The sequence below is a fragment of the Pseudopipra pipra genome, chromosome W, assembly GCF_036250125.1.
Source record: "Pseudopipra pipra isolate bDixPip1 chromosome W, bDixPip1.hap1, whole genome shotgun sequence".
Taxonomy (NCBI): domain Eukaryota; kingdom Metazoa; phylum Chordata; class Aves; order Passeriformes; family Pipridae; genus Pseudopipra; species Pseudopipra pipra.
The window spans coordinates 41,303,327-41,331,009 of record NC_087580.1 but is presented as its reverse complement, the minus strand read 5'-3'; the positions used below and the strand labels follow the sequence as shown (position 1 = coordinate 41,331,009).

Sequence of the window (27,683 nt, the reverse complement as noted above, 5' to 3'; positions counted from 1 at the left end):
CCAGAGAACCTCGAGGAACAGCCCTGGAGAGTTTTAAGTTACACTACAGTAATACAGCTTTTGATTAACATATAGCAACTCAATCAAGTGCCCATGAAATGACCTCACTTCCCTCATCCTCCCAATTAAACACCTTTTTCTGAGCTGAATCTTCCTATTTTGGAGTATTTTTTTGGCTGAATCTTAACTTTTTGCAGTTTAGGGGGAGGGGTTCATCCTTCTGTTTCTGAGGGGTTTTTTGCCTGAATCTCGGTGGTTTGGGTTTTTCTGGGTTGAATCTTGGTGTTTTGGAGGTTTTTATGGAAACAGGATGCCTGGTGAGTTCTAGAGATGGACTTGGGCAGGAGGAACCCCCAAGCCAACGCGCTCAGTCCTTGTTCTCCCACATCAGGATTTGTCCTTCCCAAAGCTTGGGCGGATGGAGGAGGAGGCTGCGAGGAAGAGGAAGATGCCTTGGGCCCCCCAGGCAGGTGAGGAGGAAGTCAGTGTCCCTTTGGGCGGGTGTTGTGCTGGCTCTGTCAGCCGAGCATGGCCCCGGCTGCAGGACAACCCCGCTGGCGCCGCCGTCCTACCAGGGCCGGAGTTGGGGGGATGTCCTTGGCCTTCCCTGTGGGCCGGAGGCAAATCCCCTCCCTGTCCTTCTTGCTTCCTGCCCCAGGCCCTGAGCTGAGGACGGAGAGCCCGGAGGACAAATCCCCCCGTGAGACCCTGGTGGGAGAGGCCGTTTTGAAGGGCTCCCCGGCGCAGGAAGGCAGCGGGGAGGAAAAGGGCCGGAGATCCCCCCGCAGGAGGGGCTCCAAAGCCAGCCCAGGGTGCTCTGAGGAGGAAAGACCCAGCCAGGAAGGCGGCCGGAGCTTGAAGCGGAGCTCTGAGCTGGTGGTCCCTGAGCAGCCTCCCAGCAGGGAGAAGCCCTTCAGGTGCTTGGAATGTGGGAAAAACTTCAGGAGGAGCACCCACCTCCTAACCCACCAGCACATCCACACTGGGGAACGACCCTACTCATGTGGGGAATGTGGGAAGAGCTTCAGGGACAGCTCCACCCTTCGCACCCACCAACGCATCCACACTGGAGAACGGCCCTACAAGTGTGGGGAGTGTGGGAAGAGGTTTTGGACCAGCTCAGATCTCGTCGTTCACCAGCGGACGCACACAGATGAGAGGCCCTTCCGCTGCACCGACTGTGGGAAGAGCTTCAAGCAGAACTCCCACCTCGTCACCCACCGGCGCATCCACACCGGAGAGAGGCCCTACAAGTGTGGGGAGTGTGGGAAGAGCTTTAGCCACAGCTCCCACCTGATCCGGCACAAACACATCCACACAGAAGAACAGCTCGAAGAAGGGGTGGGAAAGGGGGGTAGGGGGAGGAGGGAGGGAGGGAGAGTGGGAGTGGATGTGCAGTGGGGGTGCCTTATTGTCCCCATACCTTGTTCCCGGAGAGCGGGGGAGGCTGGAGAGAGGGGGGAGCTTAGAGAGCCCTGAGAGCCTGGAGAGGGGGGAGCTCGGGCCCCCTGTGCCGAACCAGCGATCAGGGCCGTGCTGTTGGTGCCAAACTGCCCCTGGTCAGGCTGAACCCAGAGCCCGCCCACGTGTCAGGGGGCCTGATCCGCTCCCTGCTCTCGTTGCCCTGGGGCAGCCTCTGGTGTCCCCTGGCCTGTGGGGCTGTTTGGTTGCCCTGGGCACAGCCGGCCCTTGTGTGGGTCCCCCCCCTGCGATGGGGGTTGGTGTTGCTGGGTCAGGCCCCGCCGGCTCCATTGTCAGCCCGGTGCCGGCGGGGGGGACACAGCGGATTTGGGGCTCCCCGGGAGTGCCAGGGGTGGGTGTGGAGCCCGGGAGCTGCCGAGTGTGGAGGGCAGAGCTGGGGGACCCCCGGCAGCCTGGAGGGGGGAGCACGGAGAGGGAGGAGCCCCAGGACCCCTGGGAGCCTGAAATGGGGGACACGGAGAAGGGGAAGCCTGGACAGTGGGGACCCCTGGGATCCCTGGGACAACGAAGTGGAGAACCTGGAGAGGAGGAATGTCTGGGAACGTGGCACCCAAAGGCGAGAGTCAGAGGAGAAGGGACCCTTGGGACCCCCAACACCCCAGAGGAGTCAGAGGGTCAGTCAGGGGTGACCCTCTGAACCCCAGAGGGAAGAGAACAGAGATGGGGAACTTGTGGGAGAATTTTTTTGGGCTGCATGTTCATAGTTTGGAGTATTTTTTGGTTTAACTGTAACTTTTTGCAGTTTGGGGGGGCGAGGGTCTTCTTGCTATTTCTGGGTTTTTTTTTGCCTGAATCTTGGTATTTTGGAGGGTTTTATGGACACAAGACGCCCGGTGAGTTCTAGGAGGAACCCCCAAGCCAACGCGCTCAGCCCTTGTTTTCCCCCCCATCAGGATTTGTCCTTCCCAAAGCTTGGGCGGATGGAGGAGGAGGCTGCGAGGAAGAGGAAGATGCCTTGGGCCCCCCAGGCAGGTGAGGAGGAAGTCAGTGTCCCTTTGGGCGGGTGTTGTGCTGGCTCTGTCAGCCGAGCATGGCCCCGGCTGCAGGACAACCCTGCTGGCGCCGCCGTCCTGCCGGGGCCGGAGTTGGGGGGATGTCCTTGGCCTTCCCTGTGGGCCGGAGGCAAATCCCCTCCCTGTCCTTCTTGCTTCCTGCCCCAAGTGCTTGGAATGTGGGAAGAGGTTTCAGATCAGCTCAGCTCTCCTCAGGCATGAGCGGACACACACGGATGAGAGGCCCTTCCGCTGCACCGACTGCGGGAAGGGCTTCAACCGGAACTCCCACCTCGTCACCCACCAGCGCATCCACACCGGGGAGAGGCCCTACAAGTGTGGCGAGTGTGGGAAGAGCTTTGCCTACAGGTCTGGCTTGACCTACCACCTAAGGACTTACCAGTAAGGGAAGCCCTACCAGTGCCCCACCTGCAGGAAGAGCTTCAGCTGCTGCTTCCACCCCAAATGAAGCCTTGATGGGGAGGCAACCTCTGGAGTCCAGTGACTGTCAGTCCATCCCTTTTCGACCACAAAGGGCCAGTCCCCTTTCCCATGGGCAGGTTTTTCCAACAGAACCCTTCTTGGGGGGTGTGTGGAGATTCCTGCCTTGGCTGGGAACTCCCCAAAGTCACTGCTGGAGGTTGAGAGCAGAGATCTCCCCATGAACGTTGGTCTGTGGGAGTCCCATCCATCTCTAATTAAGAATTATTGCTTTTGTGCCATCTTCAGTAGAATTGCTTCAACCATTGCTTTAGTGTAGACCACTGTCCTATCTTATCCTGTACTCCTGGTAGTTTTAGTGCTTCTATTGTACAGTAAATAATTGTGATTAAGATCTTTTGTCTGATCATTTGTAACCCTAAATAAATTTGTTTCTATCAATAGATCTGATTTGTCATCATTAAACCTGGGGGACAAAAGTGATTGTGTCACATCTCTGTAATTCCTTTCAACTGCAACTGTTGGCATGATCCACAGCTGAGATTGGATCCAGCAGCCCCCAGCACCCCACAGGAAGGGCCACCCCCATTTCCCAACCTCTCTGTGCCAAAAGACCCCCATGGGACCATCTGTCCTACCAGACCAGCCCCCCTTTTCCACCCTTCTCCCTGTTTCTCCCCAATTTTTCATTATCCCTTTTGCCTCCCCCAGATCAGTTTATGATTCCAAACCCCCACTTTTTTCCTCCCTCTCCCACCCCTTCCACACCATCCCCCCACTCACACCATCCCCCCACTCCCCAGCCCCCTCATGCTCAGTTTGGGGGTCCCACCTTGCCCTTTCCCCACTCTTGTTGCGGCCCAATGGTGGAGTGGCTACGCCGTGGACGAGCGACCGAGGGCCAGGAGTGGCAGCGGTGAGAGGGCAGCGGGAGAGAGCCCCTCACCGACATCACAGAAACCCCCGAGAGCACCAGCGGCTGCAACCCCGCGCTGCGCTGAGAGAGCGGGACCAGCCCGGCACAGCTGCAGCAGCAGCGAGGCAGCCCCGGGACAGAGCGGTGCGCAGGGACCGTGCGGGAGCCGGGGCTGGGCAGCGGGAGCGGCGGAGCCGGCCCGGGAAGCAGCGGAGCGGCGGCAGACCCGGCGCGGCAGTCAGGAGGAGAGGGAAGGGGAGGCGAGGTGCGAGCCTGGCCTCCGGTGTCCCCCTGCGGGCGGCTCTCTGCGAACCCCCCGCGCTCGGAGCGAGCCGCTGGGACAGGGCTTGTCCTGGCAGGGACGCCAGGCTCGGAGTCGGCAGCGGCCGGAGCGAAGCGGCACCACCCCCCACCTTCTTTTCTTTCTTCTTCACAGCCTGAGTTAGCTGTATTAAGAGTTGGGTTTAGTTCCTTTACAAGTTCTTTGTTCATATGCCAGTTAAACCTGACTGCTTCAGGCAAACAGAACACTGCCAACAGAGAGGTACCAGTGATTTTTTTTCCCTTTTTTCTTTGCAGTATGAACTAAGAACTATTCTTTATTTTTTGCAAAGTATTTTTATTCATGTAGTAACTAACCTAACAGTTTAATTTCAGTGCATGGACGCTGACAGCAGAGAGACAACACGAGAACCCTTTTTCCCCTCACTCCCCACCTCCAACTAAGAGAAAAAAAGGGGGAATACAGAAGGGCAGGTTCAGGAAATGGCCTTGCTACCTGTTTTCTGAAGTTGTTTACCTGAAGTAGCCAAAATTGTTTTGAGATGCAAGCATAAGCATAACAAAGAAATGAAGTTTTTAAAGTTTTTTTGCAATAACTATTGACAAGTTCTCTTTAAAATCCAAAGCCCGTTAACATAAGGAGATGTATATTTGCTTTTAAAAACAGAAGGTATATATATTTTATCTTTGAAGTATAGGAATGTTTATATATTTTTGAATTTATTGAACATGAAGCAGAAAAATGTTTGTATTTACAGGAAATATTCTCATAAAACCAGAAATACATGATTAGATCCTACTCATCTGAGGGCAAGACACAAGAATGTTAATTTCTCAGTTCATAACCAGAAAACACGGTAACATAAAACTCAAAAGTATGTTTGTGTGAGAATATAAAGTGATGGCCATCATGCATGAAAGTTGTGTGAGTGTGTATGTGTGTGGATATGTGATATGTTCTGATTTTGCTCACAAATACACAAACGCCCTTAGATAAAAAACAGGTAACGTGACCCTGAGTTGAACAGAATTTCATTTGCAGAGATATTTTAAGTTAAATAAAAGTTTTTAAAAAACAAACCCTAAAAAACATTTTCAGTTAGAAGTCAGGAGCACACGAACCCTGAAGTCATCAAGTTATTAAGTTTGATTCAAAGTCATTTGCTTATAATAAAATATTAGAAGGATAACTTAAATAAGAATAAGTTCTGATAGGGAATAATGGGAATAAGTTGTTTGTTTAAACTAACTAAACTTTTTTATATTAATCCATGGTTATTTAATTTAGCATTGTTTGGAATTTTTCCTTTTTGCATTTTATTCCTTGTTTGCTTTTCTATATCCAACAAATGTTTGATAGTCTTTTTTGATTGGTTTAATATTTTTTAAATATTGGTGCTGGGTTTAAGAAAATATTCATTGTAGCATTATTTAGAATTTTTATATTCTTTTTGAAAATAGATGTAATAGGCTTTGATTGGTTAAATGTTCTTAGTGTTAAGATTAAGAAAATAATTTTTGTAGCAATATGTAAGATTTTGTATTTTTGTCTTATATTTAAAAAATGTTGATCGAAATTTTTTCCAAGTTTTTTGTTTTTCAGAAAAAGAAAAAAGAAGGGGAAGATGTTGCATTCCAAAAATTGGATATGAGACAAAGAAAAACTGCTAAGTTTAAACAAAGCCTTGGGCTGACAGAGACTGGGGAAAAACATCCATCTAGAGTCCAGAGGAGGATGGGGGATGAAGGATGAAGTCATGGATTTGGAATGTCCTGCCCAAACCTGGAGAAACCATGCCCTGATTTGATCAACCTATGCAGAAGACCCACTGTGTTTTCTCTCTCCTTTTGTGTTACCTGTCTCCCCTGTAAAATCCCCCAAGTTAAAGTGGGTTTTTCCCATGACATAATTCCTAAGACCCAGAAGTTTGTAATTCAGGATTTTCCCTTACTTCATCTCTGGAAAGTCCCCAGTTGTAATAGAATGAATATGCAAGCCCCCTGTTGAATATGTAAACCATGAACCCTTTAAATATGAAGTTGCGAACCAAATAAAGTATTCCAGTTGCTTGCCTCCAAACTGGAATCATGTTAGTTATTGACTCGCCACTCTTCTGATCTCTCCCACCCATTTTCCATCATCCCCCAAACCTCAGGGCCTCTCCCCTTCCACTTTTGGGGGGTTCCACTCCCCTCCCACTCAGTTTGGGGTCCCACCACCCCTTTATCCCCTATGATCCCCCTTTTCCCACTGACCGCCCCCTTCCCACCCCCCGCTCACCTGAGAGCTCCTCGCCCGTAGCTGGGGGGGCTCCCAGCACCACCAGTGCCCAGAGAAGTCCCCCCAGAGAAGGGGTTCGGTCCTGGGTGGGCTTTGAGTGGGTTTGGGTGACCCTGATGGACAGTGGGGAGCTTTGGGGGGGTCCCTGCCCTTTTTGGGGTGAGCTGGGTGCCCATTGAGGGGCAGGTGCCCTCCCAGAGCCCCCCCAGAGCGGGCTGACAGGGGGGAACACAGGGGGGTCCCCATTCCCGATCCATCCCGGGGCCTGTTCTGCCCCCCCCAAAACTCGGCTGCACCCCTTGGGATTCCCCCAAGCCCCTTCCCCACTGCCCCCCAATAACCGGGACTGGGGAGAACTGGGAAGCTTTCCTGGGATCAGGAGTGGCAGCAGGGGAGGGGGGGACACACGACCCCCCCAAAATCCTCACAGGGACAGGAGGGGTCCAGGCTGGGCCCGAGGCCCTGGGGAGGGGCTGCGGCCGCCGCCGGCTCAGGAGCTCTGTGGGGAGAGAAAAGGGGGTGACACCGGGGTGGGGGGTCCCCGGGGAGGCACAGACGCTCTGGGGGGACACACGACCCCCTGGGACCCCCCTCACCTTCTGGCGCAGGTAGAAGCCGAGCCCCAGCGCCAGGGAGATGAAGGCCAAGAGGAAGCCCCCGGCCCCTCCTTGGCAGCAATTCCTCAGGCTGATGGAGCCCGGCAGGGCCGGGGCCGCCGGCGGTGTCCGATCCCGGCAGGAAGCGGGGAGGGCCCCGGGGAGCGGCGGCGGCGGGCGGGGCCCTGGGGGAGCCGCCCCGAGGGGTCCCCGCCGCCCGTGGCACTGAAGGAGCCGCCCCGGGACGGGCCCTGGCGGGGGTCGCCAGAGAGGGGGGGCGAGCTCGGAACGGAATCAGCTCCGGAGAATAAACCAAGGAAAACCAAAGGGCCGCGCCGGGGGAGTCTCCGCCGCCCCGGAGCTAAAAGAACTGCCCCGCGGGACGGGCGAGGAGGGGCGGCGGTGAAACAGTCGCCCGGGGTGTGGCGAGGGAGGCGGGAATGGGATAAAAGAGAGAGAATAGAGGGAGAAATCGCTTTGTCTCCCCCGCCCCAACTCCCTTTTGTATACAGATAAAAGCAGGGATCAACATGTGCTTCTCTTCTCCCTTTTCCCGACAGGGAAACTGAAAACAAAAAAGAAAACCATGACAAAGAGAGAGAAAAGCCAACTCTGCAAAACTATTTGGTCTTAGATAAGGTGTGCTGCCAAAGGAAATGCTGACTCCAGAGGTGCCCTAGGTGGGGCAGAGCCCCCACCCACCCACTCCCACACTTCAGCTCCACATTGGGGTTTTCCCCTCCCTGGCACTGCCCAGTCCAGCCCCTCCCTGGTCCCCCCATCTCCCTGCCCCTGCCCCAGCCCAGCAGAGCAGCACACTCAGGTCTGGCCCTGCAGCAGGACATGGAGGCCATGGAGCTCAGGGACAGGCCCTCTGGGTCTGCAATGCTCAGCACATCATCAGCTCAGGCAGCTCCTGCAGCCCCAGGGCCAGCCCCGCTCCCCAGCACAGCAGCAGAGAATCGGCCCCGGGCTCCTCAGGCCCCATTTGCCATCTCCAGGGGCACTGGCCACCACCAGCACCAGCTGGAGCAGCCTCAGCCCCACAGCCCCCACAGTGGGACCCTGAGGGCAGCACACAGACTCCAGGGAGAAACCAGCAAGGCAAGGACCCTCTGGAGAGTCTGCTCCTTGGGCTTCTTCTTGAGAGCCCTGGAGAAGAAGAGCTGAGGCTTCAGGCTGTGCCCGGAGCAAATGGAGCCCCTTGTGTGGTGGAAAGAGTGCAGTGGAGCCCAGCTCATGGCAGCAGTGCCATGGCCACAGGACTGACCCAGCCCAGCCCAGGGACCAAGGCCCAGAGCACTGAGGCCTCAGCCGAGGCCCAGAAGGGGAGGGGGGCAGGAGAAAAAGAGCAGCTCTCAACAGGCCAAATGCTGCTGCTCCCTGGCACTGCTGCTGTGCTGGGACTCTCTTTCCCTGCCCCTCTGCTCACAGGCACTGCCCTGCCAGACTCATCAGAGGTCTCAGAAGATTGAACTCACAAAAACAAGCCACTGAAGGATCCTTGACTTTGTTTCAATGCATTCCTCATTTACACAGACTCTGGGTCAAATTCAAGATGTAGACAGTGACCCAGACATGGGATGAATAATCAATATTCACTGGACACAACTTTATCCCAGGAGAAAAACCACATGAAAACCCTAACCCAGCACCACAAAACCCTGAGCAGGCAGGCTGGAACAAGGAGTCCCATTCTGAATGCTATGGAAGAGAAAACAGGCCATTTGTGCCTTCAGAAAAGCATCCAGTCATCATTTCCCTCAGGGCATCCTTGAAGCAAAAGATTTCTTAAGACAGATGCCAGAGCTTGGCAGCAGGCTGTCCTTCTCATCTTGGAAAATCTCTGCTAACTTACCTACCAATGGTACAAACCCCCCATCTTAATGTTGTCAAACAGCTGCATCTGCAGGATTCATGTTCCAGCATTACCTAATGCACAATTATCACACCTCTTTTTAAAATTAAAGGGGAGGGAAAAAAAAGCGGGGAGTGGGGGGAGACTCCCCACCCCAGTCATCCATCAAGTGTACATCCTGGCCACTGCTCCCAAGAAATTTAATATATGCTAAAGAGATATAAAAAGACATCAAAAGCTTTCAGAAATAAAAGTGTTTCAGAAGCTAGATTTCAAGATTGCCAAGTGGGTTTTTGCCAGATTATAAAGTTGACTGAAATGCCAGGATACTGCATTTTGGAAGCAGCAGCAGCTCACATATTGCCTTGTATTAGTGGCTGAAGTGTATTCCTGATTCCAAAGCTAGACTATCATCATCTGTGGGGGAGAGTAGATAAATAAATAAATAAAAATTGGCATTCCCTACCAACCCTGCTGCCTTGAAGCACTCTTTTCAAGTGCGGCCTCCACAGGAAAAAACAAGTTAAGAGCACTTTCTTTTGATTATAGTGCTTTCCCCAGGCAGGAATTTTTATTTCAGTTAGAATCTTTGAACCGTTACATTTATAGTGAGGCATTTTTATATTTACAGTTGACATCTTCATAGAAGAATGAAACCTTTGAGCAACAGCTCTAAAGCATGAAGGTTGCCTGCAGGAAATACTTAAATTATTTTACATCCCAATGGAGCCTGTTGTTTTTAGCTAAAATTTAATAAACCTTAAATCAGTGACCTTTCTTTTACTGAAAGCCTGCACTTTGGAAAACTAACTTTCCCGAGAAACATATTTGGGTGAATAAATGCCAAACAAAGGGCTATTGAAATCTAAACATTTTCTCCATTTATAGCTTGTGAACATTTAGTTCCTAAATTCCCAACTGCTACCTAATGTACAGAACAGTGGTGCCTTGGTTGAATCACATATCATTGATTTCAGAGTGTCACAGGGATCTCATTGACAGGAATCAATTAGAATCCAAAATCAATCAAATATGTTCGTGCACTACCATTGATCAAATTTGAATATCCCCAAATTAATTGTAAGCATGGGAAAGAACCTAGAAATAAATTTTGAAAAGGTACAGAAATAAAAATCAGTCAACTTTGAGAAGATAATAGTACCTCTGAGCATGTTTCATGCCTGCTGGGGTAAGTTAATGGTGAATCACACCTTCCCTTCCCAGCACAGGCTGAGATATATTCTTTTTGGAACATGAAAATACCCAGGGACTGAAGGCAGAGGACACACCAGTCAATGATCCAGCATTATTTTATGAACAACCTGTTACACGCCCAATATCAAACATGCTACCAGGATATCACAAAATGCACAAGTGTGTTACACTCTGAAAAACTGCACATTGTAAGTGAGCCACTGCACTTCACAGGGAAAGAAAGGAGAGAATTCCTGAATCTCTACCAAAAAAAGCATGAATAGATGTGGCCACTTATCCAAAGAGCTGTTACTGTTGCTGAGGACTCCTCTCTAAACACATTCACCTGTAATTCTGTCAAGGTAATAAGTCCTTCCACTCATCACAGCACACTCAAAAGCACCCTGCTATTTAATTTCAATGGAAAAATGGCCCAAAGTGTCTAAAACATTTCCTTTTACTCATGTCAAAGTGCTGGCATTTTACTTCCTTCCTGATAAGCCAGTGCCAATGGACCTGATTATTCTTTTCTTATTCAAAGCACATCAGTAGTTCCAAAGCACTCTCAGTCTTATCAGGTGTCTGAACAGCACAGTTACTGAAAACAGTTTGTCCTGCTCCTCTCTCCTTCTGCCAGGCTATCAGATAAACCCAACTAACTCTCTGTATTTACACACCATCAAACATAAGCTGTGTCTTCAACCCACTGTAGCCTGTTTCTGGCATGTTACAGGTTTGCTGCTTGACATTAGTTGTACCCAAAACAGCAGCAGTGAATTAGCTTAGAACAAAAATATAGTCACTCCATAGCACGGAACAGAAAAGGGACACAGGATAGGAAAAAAAAAGAGAAACCTTTTGTGAAGTAAGAATGATCACTCTCATCTCAGCAGTTCATAGGTATTTATCTGGTGCTACTTGAAAAAGAGCCTGGAAGCAGCAGGATTCAAATGCATTCAAAACAGACCTGACACAGGCCTGACACAGTAGAAAAATAATTTCTTTTTTGTTTATTTTATTCTCCTGTCCTCTAGGAACTGTCTCTGATTTGCAAGGGGTAGAAAGTGAAAGAAAGGAAAATGGTTACAATGTCTGAAAGCGTTTAAATGCCTTTACAGTTTTTGTCTGTAACAAGACTGATTTTCATGATCATGATCATTTGGACCTAAAAGACAAAAACAAACCAAAAAAACACTCTCCCCCAAACAAGCCTCTCGGCAACTCTCCTTTTCATTCAGTGTCTCAGATACAGAATTTTCAGTGCTAACTACTGGACTGTTCTCACATGCATACGGGTAGCTAATTATATTTCAGCAGGTTATCATAGAAATAAATGTGCACAATTCTGTACAAGGACACTCTAAGTGGCTTGATTAGACCGAGAACAAGGAACTTCTATTCCATACACCCTGATATACCAACTTACCACAGCACATGGCCATCCTTCTCCAATTTCAGACTTAAGGTTCTGTGTTAGTGTCGCAAACAGTAAGAATTTTTTGGTTTGTTTTGCCTCATAAATTATTTTGATCTAAATCCTTAAATTTCGTCAGGATTTCATACAAATTCATAATGGTGACCCACGGTAAAAATCAGACATTCAGTGGTACAGAAAAACAGCACATGCTTATCTTACACTGTGTGAAAGTACCTACATTGCTCTAATTTTCATTAGATACATTAATAGATATTTCTTCTAGAAAGTAGAGGAAGCTGAAGTGAAAAAAATATTTTTATTTCAATTTTAAAAGAATTGGGAAACGACACTCTGATTAAAAAGCTACACTACTTAAAACAGGAAAATAATTGGAAATTAGGCAAGATTCCCTTTAATGCAAACCTGCTATATTAAGGAATAGCAAAAAGAAAAGCCCCTCTTTGAAGGAAATAAAAATTAGTTGAAAAAACATTACAAGTGTTGCCACCTCTCCGGGCAGCTCCTTCCAATGCCTGACAACCATTTCCATCAAGAAAAGCTTCCTCATGATCACACACAAAGCCTCCTGAGGCCTTCAGTGCACCCCAAGCCCCCCAGAAGAAACCACCCTGCCAGGGCTTTCCATGCCACAAGTGTAATACAGAGCTCTTCACTCATTTCCAGCTTCAAGCTCTGGAGCCCCAGCACTTCCCAGGAGCTCTGGGATCCTCTGCAGCGCACTCAGGGCTGAGCGTTCCTTCATGATTCCATCCTTCAGTGCCTAGGGAGGGTCACCGGAGACCCTTTGAGGCCACACAGCTGCAATGCAGGCCTCAGTGGGGCATTTTGTGGTACTGGAGATGGAATTTGGAGTCCACCAAGGAAACGTGTGGCTCTGCAGCTACAATTCAAGGCCGATGGGGATAGTTTGGGATACCAGGGATGAAATTTGAGGCCCCCTGCAGAAAACTAAAGGGCTCTGTGCCTGTAGTTTGGGGACAAGTGAAGCCTTTTGGGGTGTTGGAGGGGGATTTGGGCCCTGCAGCTGTGACATTCCAATCTCTGGGAGACAGCCAACCCCCGCAGCCACACTCAGCCCAAAGCCCCCCCCAGACCTGCCACCCTCCATCTCCCAGAGCTGCTGACACATCCCACTGCCCAAAATAAGCATGACTGCCCCAAAAGTGCCACCTCAGCAGGCCTGGGGGGATGGACTAAGGGAGGGGAGGGAGCCCAAGCTGCTGTGGGGGAAGTTTGAGGGCAGTGGTCATGATGTAGGACAATCTGGAGTCTGGCAATGTCTCCGGGTGAGCTCCTGGTCCTGTGGCAGCTGCAGCACAGGGCTTGCTGCTGTGCCACCTCCTGGGGTGCTGGGCCTGGGAGGACACAGGGGTCACAGAGTGGGGCACCGTGTGGGGACACAGGGATAACTGTGGCTGCCCAGGCTGGAGAAGAGAAGGTTTTGGGGTGACCTTCCAGCCCCTTCCAGTGCCTAAAAGAGGCTCCAAGGGAGCTGGGGAGGGATTTTGGACGAGGGCCTGGAGTGACAGGACAAGGGGGAATAGCTTCACACCAGCAGAGGGCAGGGTGACATTGGCAGTGGCCCTGAAATGGGGTGAGAAGGCTCGGGCAGCAGCTTGTCCTTTAGCCAAGGCGGCTTCTCCCGGGAAAAGCCCCAGCCAGGGCTCAGCTTGTCCCACAAGCCTGGGGCCAGGGGTGCTGAGGGGGGAGCGTCCCGCTGCCTGCGGGACAGCCCAGGAAGGACAGGGTCGACTCGGCACACTCAGCACCGCGCAGCTGAAGGACACCAGGGCTTTGGGCACGTTGTTGCAGCTTTATTCAGCCCCAGTCCTTTGGCCAAGGCAAGCTGCACCTCTGCCGGGCTCACGGCCAGCAGCAGCGCAGTGCTCGCAGGAGGCCTCTTGGTCTTTGCTGCACGCAAGGACTCCTCAGAATGGAGGTTGTCCGAGCTGACAGAGATGTCCCAGTCATTCTCCAAGGGCTGAAGTGCTGCGACGGAGAGAAACAGAGCCCAGATCAAAACCCACATCTGCAGAGAGCCTCTGGATTCCCGACAGACCACACTCCCCACTCACCGCTCAGGATGTCAGCCTGACTCTCTGTGGTCTGCTCCCTCAGGCGCCGTGTGATGAGTCCTGGGCACAGAGCTCCATTAGCCCCTGCTCCCCAGCCTGCTCCCAGCAGCAGGGCCCCCAGTCCTCCCCTCCTCCCCCTCAGCAGGGCTGAGCCCAGGAGCCCCCAGAAGCTCAGGGCAGTGGGACTGAGCAAGGCGGTCACCAAGCCCCGCTGCGTGGGCAGGGCTGGCAGAGGGAGGCAAGGCCCTGCCCGGGGTGGCCGGGACTGGGGCAGCCCCAGGACTGCCCCTCGTTGCTGGGGTAGCAGTGGCACAGGGGCCAGGCTGCCCCAGAGGCACCGCAGGGGCTGGCACTCACCGATGAACCTGACGGCCGCCAGGCGCACGTTGGCCTGAGGGTCCTGCAGGTAGGGCAGGCTCTGGTGGATGAAGTCTTCAGCCCTGCTCCTGCTCTTCTGCAGCTGCAGAGAGAACAAGGCATGTCTCTCCAGGGCTGTCACTGGGGCAGTTGGCTGGAGCAGTGCCTCCCACCAGCACCCCCTGGGACGGAGAGGCCTCCCCTCCTGCTGGCTACAGGGAAGGGACAGGGGCCAGCAGAAGAGCCTTTGGGGCTCTGTTCTTGAGGGCAGCAACAGGGATGCAGCTCCAGGCTCTGCCCAGCTGCAGAGCCCCCAGCCCAGACATGGGATGGGGGCAGCCCTCCCCCAGCCCGGGCCCCTCAGCTTGTCCTTACCAAGCACGCTCCAAGCTCCCACAGCCGCTCTCTCTGCAGCAGGTGCTTGAGCGTCTTCCACTTCAGCAGCTCTGCGGCAGCAAGAAGGGCTTCCCTGGAGGCCTGCAGGACAGCATGAGCTCAGGGATGGCCCGGGGGCCTGGGCAAGGAGACATCTTGGCTCTGTTCCTGGGGGATCCTGCCTTTAGGAAGCTGGGACATGCCCTAGCCCAAATGTCTGGGAGCCTTTGGGGACAGCCCTGGGGGACAGGCATGGAGGCTCAAAGACCTGGCCTCTGACACAGCCTGTGGTGATGCCCCTGCTCAGGCCGTGGTGGCCATGGGCTGCTGCCGAGCCCTGCAGGAGCAGGCAGGGCCGGTGTTGCACAGGGCCGTGCCAGCTTCTCCGGCCCTGCTGGCGTTGGCTCCGCACGGACCTTCCCCCGGGCTGTGCTGGGAGAGCGCTGCCCGCTGCCAGCAGCCCCTGCCCTGATGCCCAGGAGCCCTGGGGTTGTCAGCCCAGCCCTCTGTGTGTCAGGGCTCAGCCTTCAGTGCTGTACCTTGGCCACGCTGGGGACCTGGTCACTCATGCGGAAGAGGAGAGGCACCAGTGCTCGCCACACCTCCTTCCTCATCCTCTTCTCATCCCTGCCGACCACCAACTGCAGCAGCTCTGTGAGCATGCGGATGGAGAGCTCTCGCAGCTCGCTGCACTCCTGGCAGGAAGCAGGAAAAGGGAGCTTTGCAAACAGCAGCTCCCTGCCCACAGTGCAGAGGGCCGTGATCATGGCTGCGGGGAGGGCAGTGGCTGCGGCCTCACATCCCAGAAGAAGTAGCACTGGACTGAACAGCCCAGAAGCCGTCCCAGGAGAGCCCAGGGGAGCGGAGCTGGCTCCAAGTGCTGCTCGCAGGGCTGGGTTGCAGGGCAGCTGTCATTGTCCAGCACCCATCTGAGGGGCTCAGGCTCCACATCAGCCTTACCGAGTCAAAGAGGGGCAGGAGCCTCCCCACAAGCTGCACAGCGATGAAGCTGGCCTTGCTCTTCTTTAGCTGATGCAGAACGTTTTGCAAGGCCAGCAGGATCTTCATTTTGGCGTCTTCGCTGCCAACTTGCAGGATCTTCATCATGCCCGGCAGGAAGAGTTCAATGTTTCTGGCCTGTAGAGAGAAGAGAATGTCCATTGGGTGAAGAGGGCCGTGCCTGGAAAGCTCCTCAGGCAGCCACCCCAGGCCCCACCATGGCAGGGAGGGCGTTTGGAGCAGTCATCCCACATTGTGAGTCCCAGGCCAAGCCAAGCCACTGCTTTCCACACAGCCCCAGCCCCCGTTTGCTGACAGGGCTGCCCCTCACACCGCCCTGCTCACCATCTCGGCTCTCTGCGACAGCCCGACGAGCCCTTCCAGCAGCAGCCTGGCCGTCCTCTCGTTTGGACAGCCCTGATGGCTCTCGACATCGGGCTCGTCAGCCAACTCCTCCCACTCAGCCTTCCTGGAAGATGACTGCAGGAGCAAACAGAGCCGTGAGGGGCCGGCAGAGCCTGCAGGGCTGGTGGGAGGGGACCAGGGCCTTTAGTGGTCACTCACAGCCATGGGCTGGGTGCGGGGGCCTTCTGCGGAGCAGCGGAAGCACTGTCTGTGCAGCAGGTTGGCAAAGTCCTCCAAGATCTTGGCCAGTGTCTCCGGCATGGAGGACATCAGCTCCCACAGCTCCGGCGCAGTGCTGGAAGGCAGAGCACTGTCATCAGGGCTGCCTCAGCCACAGTGCTGTGGCCTGGAGCAGCCCCCAGAACCTACCCCTTGGAGCCCTGGCTGCGTGTCCCCAGGGGCCCCGCCCGTGTGGGCAGGATGGGGCTGAGGGCGTGTTCCCCGTGGGGCTGGAGCACCGTGCTGGCTCTGGGCTGGCTGGGCCAGCTTTGGCTGCTGTAAAGCCAGACCAGCCAGCAGGGCTGGAAAGCGTGGGGGGATGGAGGGCCTGACTCTGCAGGCTGTCCCGCAGCATTCCTTGGCTCTGGCAGCCAGAGAGTCTCGGGGTCCCTCTCCCCCTTGTTCTTGAGGGAACAAGCCCACCCTCAAGGCCATCAGGGCCAGTACCTGTCTCCTTGAAGAGCCGCCTTGCACAGGAGGATGACCACGGTGGTGGGGTACAGGTTGGTCATCAGGCGAAGCAGTGACTCCGCTTTCTCCCACGCTGCCTGTGTGCTGCAGTATGGCAGGCTCTCAAGGATGCTGCTGACTATCTTGGGCGCCTGCAGGGGATACAGGTGAGGATGGCACTGCCCCCGGAGTGCAGCCATGTGCTCAGTTGCCCTTCCCATTCCTCTCTGCTGCCTTGAGGTGGCTTGGGGGGGCCCAAGTCACCTGTGCTCGGGAAGGAGGGATGCAGGGAGGAACAAGGCCCAAGAGGGCTGAAGGGCACGACAATGCAGCCACAGGCCACTTACGTCCGTCAGCCAGACGTCCGGGTCTTCCAAGGCCACATCCAGCAGGCTGCTGGGCACCTGCTGGTCGAGGATGCTGGCATCTCCCAACGCCTCGATGGCCACGAGGATGACATCCGTCCTCTCGTGGGACTGCAGGTATTTTCCAAAGGCCTATGGCAGCAAGGAAGGAAGAGATGTTGTGCTGAGTGCCCTGACGGTGCTGCTTGGCTGAGCAGCTCGAGGGGCCCTGGCCAGAAGTGCCCACCACTGCTGACAGCAGTGCCCGCAGCAAAGCTGGCAGCAGTGCCTGTAGTCCCTGCATGGCAGAAGATGAGCAGAGAGGGTCCTCCTGCTGGGGGAGGAGGGCTCATGGGCACAGGCTGCTGGCCCCACCGAGAACCAGGGACTTGCTGGTGGCCAGGAGCACTGGAGCTCCTGCTGGGGCTGAAGCTGCTGCTGGGCCACTGGAGTGCAGCCCTCGTGCTGTCTCTGCTCAAGGACGGCGGCAACCCTCTCCCCAGGGAGCTGAGGGCACGCCAGCCCCACTGCTGCAGGGTCCTTTGGCTCACACCAGTGCCCTGCTGGTGCCATGGACAGGAGTCCCAGCAAGGGTGCAGCTCCTTACCTTGGCACAGTCCCTGGCGCTCAGAGAACACAGCGCGGAGGTGGTCACGGCTTCCCAGTGGACTTGGTCTGCTCTGTCCTTTAGCCTGGATTCGACTAAACACCGGGGCAAACACACAAGAGTCAGGAAGGCAGAGCAGCTTTGCCAGCAAGCTCACCAAACCGCCCTGGCATCTGCTGGCAAGGGGGCAGGACAGGAGTAGTCCAGGATTTTGGGAGGGCATCAGGAACAGCTTCTTGCTATAGGCACTGGAGGGACCAGCCAGGGTGGGGGATCTGCTCTTCCCCACCAGGGAAGACGTGGCTTTGGGACAGGGAAGTCAAGAGGGGCTTTGGCTGTGGGGCCCACAAACCAGCAGGCTCCAAGATCCTGAAAGCAAGGGGAGGAAGGAGAGCAGCAGCAAACAGATCCTGGCCTTGAGCAGAGCACTCAGCCTCTGCAGCAAACTGGCAGCTGGGAAGCTCTGGGAAGCAGCTGGGAGGGGCAAAGGAGGTCAGGAAGCAGATCTATCAGGAGATAGAGCAGATGAAGCCCACCACTGCTCTGCCTTTTTTACTTACAGATGAACTCAGCCAGGGCAAAAAGAGCATGGAAAGCTGCACAGCTTGTCTGCTCCTCAGAGAACCGGAAAAGGATGAGACGTCCCAGCAGCTTTCCTAGGAGCGGGAGCTGGATCTCCCCAGAGCAGACAGGTCCAGCAGTGCCTCTTCTGACGCTGGCATTTGCCTGGATGAGGGAGGCATGAGCAGAAGGGCTGAGGGCACAAAGGTGGTGCCAAAGCCCCCCTCCCGAGAGTCTGCCCAGGGCTGGATTCCTGGAGAGACCAGGCTTTTCAGGGCCCTGCATCCCCATCTCTCAGAGCAGCCATGTGGGCAGCAGCCCTGGCATGGAGAGCAGCAGGGATGGGGGCAGGGCCTGGCTGGAGGGGGCCTGGTCCTTACCTGCAGAGTGGAATAGTCAGACAGCACACGGGCCAGCACATCGATCCTTGCCATGGCCCTCTCCCTCACAGCCTCTCTCTCGCATCTGGTGAAGTCCAGCAGCAGCTGGGACAAGAGAAGCAGCGGGTGAGCCCTGGGAGCAGACTCCAACACCAGCAGCACAGCTCCACTGCTGGGCCACGCTCGCCCCATCCATCAAGGCTTCCTCTCCCCTCCAGCAAAACCTGCAGTGGGGTGTCTGCCCCTGGATTCCCACCCAGGTCGGGCACACAGGCCCAGAGCCAACCTCATGGCCAAGGAGGAGGGCAGGTGCCACCCTCTGCAGCCCCTGTGCTCCACAAGAGCCTGGGGCCTGCCCCTGCTTCCCCACAGGAGGTGGGCACCCTCCCTGCAGGGCACTCTGCCTGTTCAGCACTGCTCTGGGCACCACTCAGCCAGCAGTGGGCAAACCCTCCCCTCCAGGCTGAGGAACAGCCCTGGGACCCCCCCCCTTTTTGCTTGTGCCAGACCTCCAAGATGCCCTGCAGCTCCTCGCTGACTCGAGAGGCAGGAAAGCTGAGCACCATTGTCCTCAGCATGCTGTCCATGGAGTTCAGGGTCTGCAAGGAACACAGAGAGCAGTGGCAGTCATTCTACTGTTCCTCCCAGCCCCAGGAGAGCCATCTGAACCCCCTATGCCACAGGAGGAGGAGGAGGATGCCCACACTTCCCTGGAGAGACATGGGCATAGACAGTCTTAGGGGGCAGAGCTGCCTGTGGCACGGGATGCGGCCAGGCCCATGGGAAAAGGACAGAGGCATGAGGGTGGGAAAGACCCTGCCCTGCCTGGGATCCTTGCTCCTGTGGCAGCATGGGGTAGCCAGGGAGCAGGCCAGAGGGGCTGGAGGCCCCTGGAGCTTAGCCAGCACTTACCTTGATATAGAGGGCAAGGTCTGCTTTTGGCATTTCCTTCTCTGCAGGCAGCCAGAAGACACTTGAGAAACACGCGCGGAGGAGACTTTTGGCTTTACCCTCCAGCACTGTGTCCACCAAGCTGCAGGGAGAGGGCAGGACACTGGTTGCACACGGGTGCTGGGAGCAGCCCCTCGACAACTCGTGCGGGTGGCATCGGACCTCTGGGCCAGGGGGTCCATGACGGATGGGCAGGTACCTCAATTTCTCCAGAGCCAGCATGGAAAGATGCCGAAGGTCTGTGCACAGCTGGTCCCTTGGCTCTTCTTCCAGCAGCGCCTGCAGAGCACAACCAGGATGGCACCTGTTGGCAGCTGCCAGCACCCAGGGCCTCCAGTCCCTGACCCGCCCCAGCGCTGTCCACACAGGCTGCCTGTGCCAGGGGGCTTTGCTCCCTTCGCCACATTGCCCAGAGTGCCCTCACCTTGATGTTCTCTGCCAGCTGGTACATGTCGCAGAACAGATCCAGGCCCTGGGTCAGGCCGTGGTTCAAGGCGCTTCTGCACAGCACGGAGATGCTCTGGAGAAATGTGGCCTTGTCTCTCTCCTCCTGCTAGCCAGGGGACAGAGACACAAACACGGATTGTGAGTGGACAGACACAGCCAGCTGGACCGCAGCACAGGGGGCGCAGTGCCCTGCGGGAGAAGCAGCCCTGCCCTGCCAGCACCCCTCCAGCAGCCCGGCAGCAGAGCCCCTGCCAGCAGACAGCAGCACAGCCGCCCTCCAGCTGGCCGCAGTTACCTTGTTGGGGCTGGTGACAAAGGCCAGGATGGAATCAACAGCTTCCTGCTCCTCCTTGTAGATGGGCAACCAGCTGGCATCTAAGGGGGGAAGGAGCAGGGAGAGCTGCAGAGGGTCCAGCGAGAGGAGGGGGCAGAGGATATCTGCCCTCCACCCAGCTCTCTGCCCACTGCCTTGGCACGGCCTTTCCTTGCAGCTCCTGGCTGGAGGGTTTCCACCAGAGGAGCTGCCATGCTTGGGAAAGCCCCAGTGCCCCGGGCTGAGGAAAGCAATGGCAGACAGGCAGGAAAGGCCCAGGCTCCCACAGCACGGCTGCCTCCTGCCAGCCCAGCTGGCCCTCGCTGCCCACAGCCTAGAGCCCCTCTGCCCTGTCCTTCTTTGGGAGAGGCTGTGCTGGGGCCACGTTCCAGCCCTGAGCAGTCCCAGCTTTCAGGCAACATCATGGCTGACCCCTGGGACCCTCATTGTCAGCTGGCCAGGAAAGTGGGATCCTGGTGTGCTACAGGGTGTGGTGGTGGGCCCCAGCCCTGCCCAGCCCCACAGGGCCCCTCACTCACCGAGCTTGAGGGGCTGCATGGTGGTCACCTCGCAGGAGGACGGAAGCTGCAGACCTGGAGAGCGGCTCTCCTGGGAAGAGCTATCTTCCATCCAGGCCTGCCTGGGGCAGGCGGGGGGTCTCTTCTCCATCCTGTGAATCAAAGAACACAGGGGAGCCTGCCTACGGAGGGCGTCCGAATGGTGGAGTCGAACACCCTCGGGAAAAATGCCGCGGCCAAATCGCCTCAGGCAAAGTGCCTCAGGCAAAAGGCCTCAGCAAAAGGCCTCAGCCAAAAAACCAAGGCAAAGTGCCTCAGCCAAAAGGCAAAAGCAGAGTGCCTCAGCCAAAAGGCCAAGGCAAAGCACCTCGGCCAAAAGGCCAAGGCAAAAGGCCACAGCGAAAGGCCAAGGCAAAAGGCCTCAGCCAAAAGGCCAAGGCAAAAGGCCACAGCCAAAGACCAAGGCAAAAGGCCTCAGCCAAAAGGTCAAGGCAAAAGACCTCAGCCCAAAGGCCAAGGCAAAGTGCCTCAGGCAAAGCGCCTCAGCCAAAAGGCCTCGGCCCAAATGCCTCAGGCAAAAATGCTTCGGCAAAATGCCTCAGCAAAACGCCAAGTTCCCACGGGGCCACCAAGGGTCGTGGACAAGACGTGGACTGCAGTCGTGGGCTTCTCGCCAGCACCGCACTCCTCTCCTGTCCGGTCGCCGTCCTGACGGACACTGACCCACCATGGGCCACGGCCGCGCTGAGCACACCTGCTGCAGTGGGTGTCACAAAGGGCCCCTCTGTGACCCGCTACCGGCCGCTAGCAATGGGTCCCAGTGCTTGTTGACATGGCACCTGCTCCCAGCAATGGGTCCCAGGGAGCCACCACGCAGGCTGGCACAGGCAGGGTGTCCCTGGGGACACAGGCCTGCCTCAGCCCTTGGCACTCAGCTGCCCTCAGAGTGTCTCCAGGCCCCACTTTGCTCTCATGTCTCCTTGGGACATCCCAAGGATCCCCATGTTCAGACAGCCCTGTGTGCCCCCAGGACATCCCTTTCCTGTCCCCACACTGCAGAGCCTGTCCTCAGAGCCCTTCAGTCACATTAAATGCATAACGTTTGCTCAAGCTTAACTGAAACCATGGCTTTTGTTGCATCTTCTCTTTCTCCCACTGACCAGCAAGAGCTTTGCCCCACTCAACAGCTCTTCCAGCACCAGGCCGCTCAGGAGCCCTCCCAAGGCCTTTGCCGCACCCATCCCCTGCGCGGTACCCCGAGCTGCCCCAGGGGTGGCTGAGTGGCCCTGCCAGGCTGGCGGAGTCTTGAGGGGGGCTTAGGGATGAAGGGGGGAGGATGGCACCCAGGGGGATTCCTTGGATTCACCAAGGAAGGCCTAGACTAAACTACCCCAGAGATCCAGTTGGAAGGGCCAGGCTCCTCAGCATGCTGGGAGCTGTCATCTGCTGGCACAGCCCCGCTGAGCGGCCGCATTGGTCCATCTGAGGGGCCAGGAGCTGTAGTCCTGCTGCTCTTGCCTCAGTTCTGTGTCTCTTCTACAGAATCAGACCAAAGAAGCCCCCAGAAGCCCAAAGGGCCCTGGAACAGCCCCTCTCTGACAGCCCCAGAGGTGCCCGGAGCTGCCTGCCAGCCCAGCTGGCCCTCGCTGCCCACAGCCCAGAGCCCCTCTGCCCTGTCCTTCTCTGGGAGAGGCTGTGCTGGGGCCGCGCTCCAGCCCTGAGCAGTCCCAGCTTTCAGGCAACATCATGGCTGACCCCCGGGCCCCCTACAATAAATAACTCAAGTGGCCGTTGTTTTTCTACTTTGCTCGATCCCGGAAGTTGCTGCTGCAGCAGGCCTGTGTCTAAAGCTGCTCTTTCCAAGTCTCATAGTCCTGGTGTTCGCCTACAAAAAATTGATGAATTTAAAAAAAAGAAAAGATGTGGCAGTGCTGTTCATGAAGCCTTCAGCAGTCACCAAGAGTTCTTTTCTGCAGAGATTTCAACTATTTCCTAAATTCCACACTCGTGGCTTCAGGCCATGACTTGCCAGAGCAGTCCCAGAGCTGGCCACTGCCCAGAGATGCCCTGGGGCAGCTCAAGGGCCCAAGTGGGACAAGTGGTCCAGGGTGTGTGGGAGCCCTTTGGAGCAGGAGCTGGTGGGCAGGAAGGGCCCAGCTGGGGAGGGGCAGGGAATCCCCCCCTGCAGCCCTGCTGCCCAGGCTGAGGAGGGTCCTCTCCAGCACAGCAGCACATCGTGTGCCCTTGGGGGCTGGGCTGCCAGGGCTGTTCCCAGGAACTGACTGGCCAAGGTGAGGAGTCAGAGACTGAAATGGTTCATGACTGTCATGGGTTAAAAAGGGTTTTCCCCTGGAGTTGGAAAGTGGTTAACCCCAGCAGGTGGTATTCTTGGTGTTGACCCAATCAGCAGCCCTGCAAAATTAAACATATCACAACAGGCCAGAAAAGAAGAGATTACGTAGCTGAAACAAGAGCAGCAGCCATGGTCTGAGACCACGAGGAGAGAGGGGGGCCAGGGAGCCCCGCTGGGGGCCAAGACCCCCCAGCCCCCCGGCTGGGGCTGTAGAAACTCGGAACAGTGTTAAACTGGGCCGAGTACTGCGGCCAAGAGCCGAGGGAGTTTTTCTCCACTGTGAGTGGGCAGCAGGAGCGGCGGCAGAGACAGCACCGAACAGAGAGCTGTGGCTGAGAGCCAAGAAGACAGTCAGCAGGAGCGAGGTGGCACAGAGCCAAGTTGAGAGACACAGAGATGCCCAACGGAGAGACAGAGCACCAGGCTCAGCAGAGACTGTTTGGGGTGAGCCTGGCTTTATTTCTCCAAACCCTTTGAGACCCCTCTTGGAAGGAGGGGGTGGACTTCCACTTGAAGGGAGTCCTGAAATGCAGCAGCAACTAGAGAGAGAGAGAGAGAGAGAGAAAAGCTGAGAAGCTCAGAGATGTCCTGGAGCTGGACCAGGACAGCCAGGAGGAATGTAGAGGGGGGAAGAGGTCTTCCTGCCCCCCTTCACCATGCTGACAGTTTGAGACGGAGCAAAGGAGCTCTGCTAGAATGCTTGGGGCAAAAACTGAACTGAAAGCCCTAAACGTTCTGACTCAGGAGGAACTTGAATCCCCTGAGGAAGGGACTGTCAGGGGTGCCCAGTACCCCTGTGATATGACTGTGGAGAGGTGAGCCTTGTCCCTGCTTTTGCAGTCCACGGGAGAGAGACCTTCGGCTGGAGCCAAAGGGCCAAGGGGTGAGAGAAGACCCCTGTGTTGTAATGGAGACAGAGATTTTCCAGCTACGACAAATCCAGCTGCGACTGCTGCCTTGAACAGGAGAGACAGTGCTGCCCTGAAAGTGGAAAGGATCTTTTCATCTTCCTTTCAGAACTTTTATTGGAGAGAAAGGAGGGATTTGATCTAATGTAAATATATTGCTTTTCCATAGGAGAGATAGTTAGAATTGTGTATATATTGTATTATAGTATTTATTTGTGTAAGTAATAAACTGTAATATAATTCCTTTCCCCCCATACTGAGCTGTGTTTTGTCTGAAAACCCTCTCACACTGAAACAAATTGGGGGGTGGGGGGCTAGGACTTGGAAATTGGATTTGTGAGGGTCTCAAACTCCCACAATGATTTATGCATTCTAGGATTGCCAGGGCACTTTTGCAGGCTGGGAAGAGGCAGCTGGACCCATCCCCCCTGCCAGTGCTGCTGAAGGTGTCAAGCCCTGAAAAGGCGAGAAGAGACGTGTTTACCAGGCCCCTCACGGGAACTCTGCACAGGCCCAGCAGACCTTGGAGGCTCAAGGCACGGCCCGGGACACCATCCATGGATATAATAACTCATAACTTCTTGGAGTGTGGGGGCTTCCCTCCCTTACCCCAAACGCATCAAGGCCACCACTTCAACTGACAGACATTGGAGCTGCAACTCCCAAGTTCCATCGCTGGACCCCGTGGGCGGTGACTATAGACATCTTTTCACTCTCATCTCTGCTTTCCCTTACTCTCCCTTACCCTTATCCTGCCTTTCCCATATGCATTTTCCCTAAAGGTTCTCTTTATGCCATATTGCTGAAGATGAGAGATATAGATGATAACACCCAAAATGGCAACATACCTGTTTACCTTTGAAACAAAAGTGTTCTAAAATAAACCCTACATATATATGTTTTCAAACACTGATTATTTAGTTTCATTTCACTCTAATCCACCCCAAGGGATTTATTAATAAGAACCTGGTTACCCCCCCTTTCTGGGGTGGGTGGTAACAGACCCCTTGTAGCAGGATGTTCTACCTGGAAAAGAATCTCATCAGAGAATGCAAGCAATGCAAGCTCTCTGTGGGGAGTTACTGCTGGTGCCAAGGGGTTGGTTTAGTGTTGAATTGTGCCAAACTCAGCCTGGTTCCCCAACCTTCCAACACACATCCTGCTTTTGGAAGCAGAATTTGACAGATCAGCTGCTCACTGGCCTGGGAATATGTGACTGGAGATCCATCACTGGATAAGCATAAAAGCCCAGGGCCAATCATAGAGCAGATTCTTCCACAGACTGTTGAAGTGTGTGGAGCTTCTGCTGTGAAGCAGGGACAGTTCTTGATGGTCACTGCTTGGGCAGTAAAAGAAAGAGAGAGATCTGCCTTGATTTATTTCTATCAGACCCCGCCGGGCCCTCCCCGCTTCCTGCCGGGATCGGACACCGCCGGCGGCCCCAGCCCTGCCGGGCTCCATCAGCCTGAGGAATTGCTGCCAAGGAGGGGCCGGGGGCTTCCTCTTGGCCTTCGTCTCCCTGGCGCTGGGGCTCGGCTTCTACCTGCGCCAGAAGGTGAGGGGGGTCCCAGGGGGTCGTGTGTCCCCCCAGAGCGTCTGTGCCCCCCCGGGGACCCCCCACCCCGGTGTCACCCCCTTTTCTCTCCCCACAGAGCTCCTGAGCCGGCGGCGGCCGCAGCCCCTCCCCGGGGCCTCAGGCCCAGCCTGGACCCCTCCTGTCCCTGTGAGGATTTTGGGGGGGTCGTGTGTCCCCCCCTCCCCTGCTGTCACTCTGCATCTGCCCAGCTGCTCCCAGTGATCCCAGTAAAGCTTCCCAGTTCTCCCCAGTCCCAAGTATTAGGAGGGTACTGGGGTAGGAGCTTGGGGGAATCCCAAGGGAGCTGAGCTTGGGGGGTGCAGAACCAGCCCCGGGATGGATCGGGAGTGGGGACCCTCCTCTGTCCCCCCGTGTCAACCGGCTCTGGGAGGGCTTTGAGAGGGCACCTGCCCCTCAATAGGCACCCAGCTCACCCCAAAAGGGCTGGGAATCCTCAAAGCTTCCCCAGAGCTCCCCAAGGACCCCCAAACATACTCAAAGCCCACCCAGGACCCCACTTAACCTTGTTTTTGGGGGGACTTCTCTGGGCACTGGTGGGGCTGGGAGCCCTCCCAGCTCCAGGCGAGGAGCTCTCAGGTGAGTAGGGGGTGGGAAGGGGGCAGTCAGAGGGAAAAGGGGGGTCAGAGGTGATAAAAGAGGTGGTGGGACCCCAAAATGAGTGGGATGGGCATGGGACCCCCCAGAAGTGGTGAGGGATGGGCACTGAGGTTTGGGGGATGATGGGAAGTGCGTGGGACAGATCAGAAGAGTGGGGAAATGGGAGGGTGGGACCCCCAACCTGAGCAGGAAGGATCTGGGGAGTGGGGGGATGATGTCCTCCAGGTTTTAATGATGGCAAATCAGATCTATTGATAGAAAAGAATTATTTATGGATACAAATGATCAGACAAAACATCTTCATCAGATTTATTTACTGCACAATAGAAACACTAAAACTATCAGGAGTACAGAATAAGATAGGACAGTGCTCTACACTAAAGCAATTGTTGAAGCAATTCTACTCAAGCTGGCAGAAAAGCAATAATTCTTATTTAGAGATGGATGGAACTCCCCCAGACCAACGCTCGTGGGGAGATCTCTGCTCTCAACCTCCAGCAGTGACCTTGGGGGGTCCCCAGCCAAGGCAGGAATCTCCACACACCCCTCCAAGAAGGGTTCTGTTGGAAGAAGCTGCCCTTGTGAAAGGAGATAGGCCCTTTCTAGTCAAAAGGGATGGACCTCCAGTCACTGGACTCCAGGGGTTGCCTCACCATCAGGGGGTTCATTTGGGGTGGAAGCAGCGGTCGAACCTCTTCCTGCAGTCGGGGCACTGGTAGGACTTCGCTTACCGCTGGGTCTGTTGGTGTCTGGTCAAGTTAGAGCTCTTGGTGAAGCTCTTTCCACGTTCCAAGCATTTGTAAGGCCGTTCCCCAGTGTGGAGGCGCTGGTGACTGCTTAGGGTAGACCTGTCGGTGAAGCTCTTCCCACACTCCCCACACTTGTGGGGCCTCTCCTCGGTGTGGATGCGCCGGTGGGTGACGAGGGTGGAGTTGTGCTTGAAGCCCTTCCCGCAGTCAGTGCAGCGGAAGGGCCTCTCATCCGTGTGCGTCCACTCATGACTGAGGAGATGTGAGCTGGTGTGAAACCTCTTCCCACATTCTTCACAGAGGTAGGGACGTTCTCCACTGTGGATGTGCTGGTGTTGGATCAGTCTGGAGCTGTTCCTAAAGCTCTTCCCACATTCCTCACAGAGGTAGGGACGTTCCCCAGTGTGGATGTGCTGGTGTTGGATCAGTCTGGAGATGTTCCTAAAGCTCTTCCCACATTCCTCACAGAGGTAGGGACGTTCCCCAGTGTGGATGTGCTGGTGTTGGATCAGGTTGGAGCTGTTGCTAAAGCTCTTCCCACATTCCTCACAGAGGTAGGGATGTTCCCCAGTGTGGACCTGCAGGTGTTGGATCAGGCTGGAGCTGCTCCTGAAGCTCTTCCCACATTCCCCACACGTGTAGGGCCGTTCCCCAGTGTGGATGTGCTGGTGTCGGATCAGGTGGGAGCTCCGGCTGAAGCTCTTCCCACATTCCCCACACATGTACGGCCGTTCACCAGTGTGGATGTGCAGGTGTCGGATCAGGCTGCAGCTGTCACTGAAACTCTTTCCACAACCATTACACACGTAGGGCCGTTCCCCAGTGTGGGCGCACTGGTGTTTGAACAGGTGGGAGCTCTGGTTGAAGCTCTTCCCACATTCCCCACACGTGTAGGGACGTGCCCCAGTGTGCATCTGCTGGTGTCGGATCAGGTGGGAGCTGTTCTTGAAGCTCTTCCCACATTCCAAGCACCTGAAGGGCTTCTCCCTGCTGGGAGG

The 27,683-nt window shown here is 55.4% G+C and overlaps 1 protein-coding gene, 1 long non-coding RNA gene and 1 pseudogene across 2 annotated transcripts; all 3 read right to left on the bottom strand.

Annotated features, from left to right (window-relative positions):
* LOC135405246 (zinc finger protein 850-like) overlaps positions 1-27,683 on the bottom strand; it is a 195,080-nt pseudogene that overhangs the window by 65,410 nt on the left and 101,987 nt on the right.
* LOC135404712 (uncharacterized) lies at positions 12,674-18,163 on the bottom strand. Its single transcript, XM_064639452.1, has 13 exons — positions 17,872-18,163; positions 17,312-17,406; positions 16,708-16,857; positions 16,358-16,512; positions 15,851-15,986; positions 15,632-15,766; positions 15,248-15,424; positions 14,827-14,982; positions 14,288-14,389; positions 13,913-14,015; positions 13,556-13,615; positions 13,348-13,469; positions 12,674-12,835 (listed from the first exon to the last, which is right to left on the bottom strand). Exons 1-13 carry the CDS (start codon positions 18,161-18,163, stop codon positions 12,674-12,676), a joined length of 1,845 nt encoding a protein of 614 aa, XP_064495522.1.
* On the bottom strand, positions 18,258-19,258 carry LOC135405624 (uncharacterized). The gene is made up of 3 exons (XR_010425872.1): positions 19,165-19,258; positions 18,762-18,851; positions 18,258-18,357 (listed from the first exon to the last, which is right to left on the bottom strand). It is a non-coding gene; the product is annotated as an uncharacterized LOC135405624 (long non-coding RNA).

What these genes read in the sequence shown, in the direction of transcription:
- LOC135404712 (XM_064639452.1), bottom strand. Translation starts at nt 18,163, where the DNA reads ATGGGGATGCAGGGCCCTGAAAAGCCTGGTCTCTCCAGGAATCCAGCC. An exon ending in TGTCGCAGAGAGCCGAGATG is followed by an intron (nt 15,425 to 15,631) that starts GTGAGCAGGGCG and finishes TTCTCTCTACAG; the next exon opens with GCCAGAAACATTGAACTCTT. An exon ending in GGCGGCCGTCAGGTTCATCG is followed by an intron (nt 13,616 to 13,912) that starts GTGAGTGCCAGC and finishes CTCTGTGCCCAG; the next exon opens with GACTCATCACACGGCGCCTG.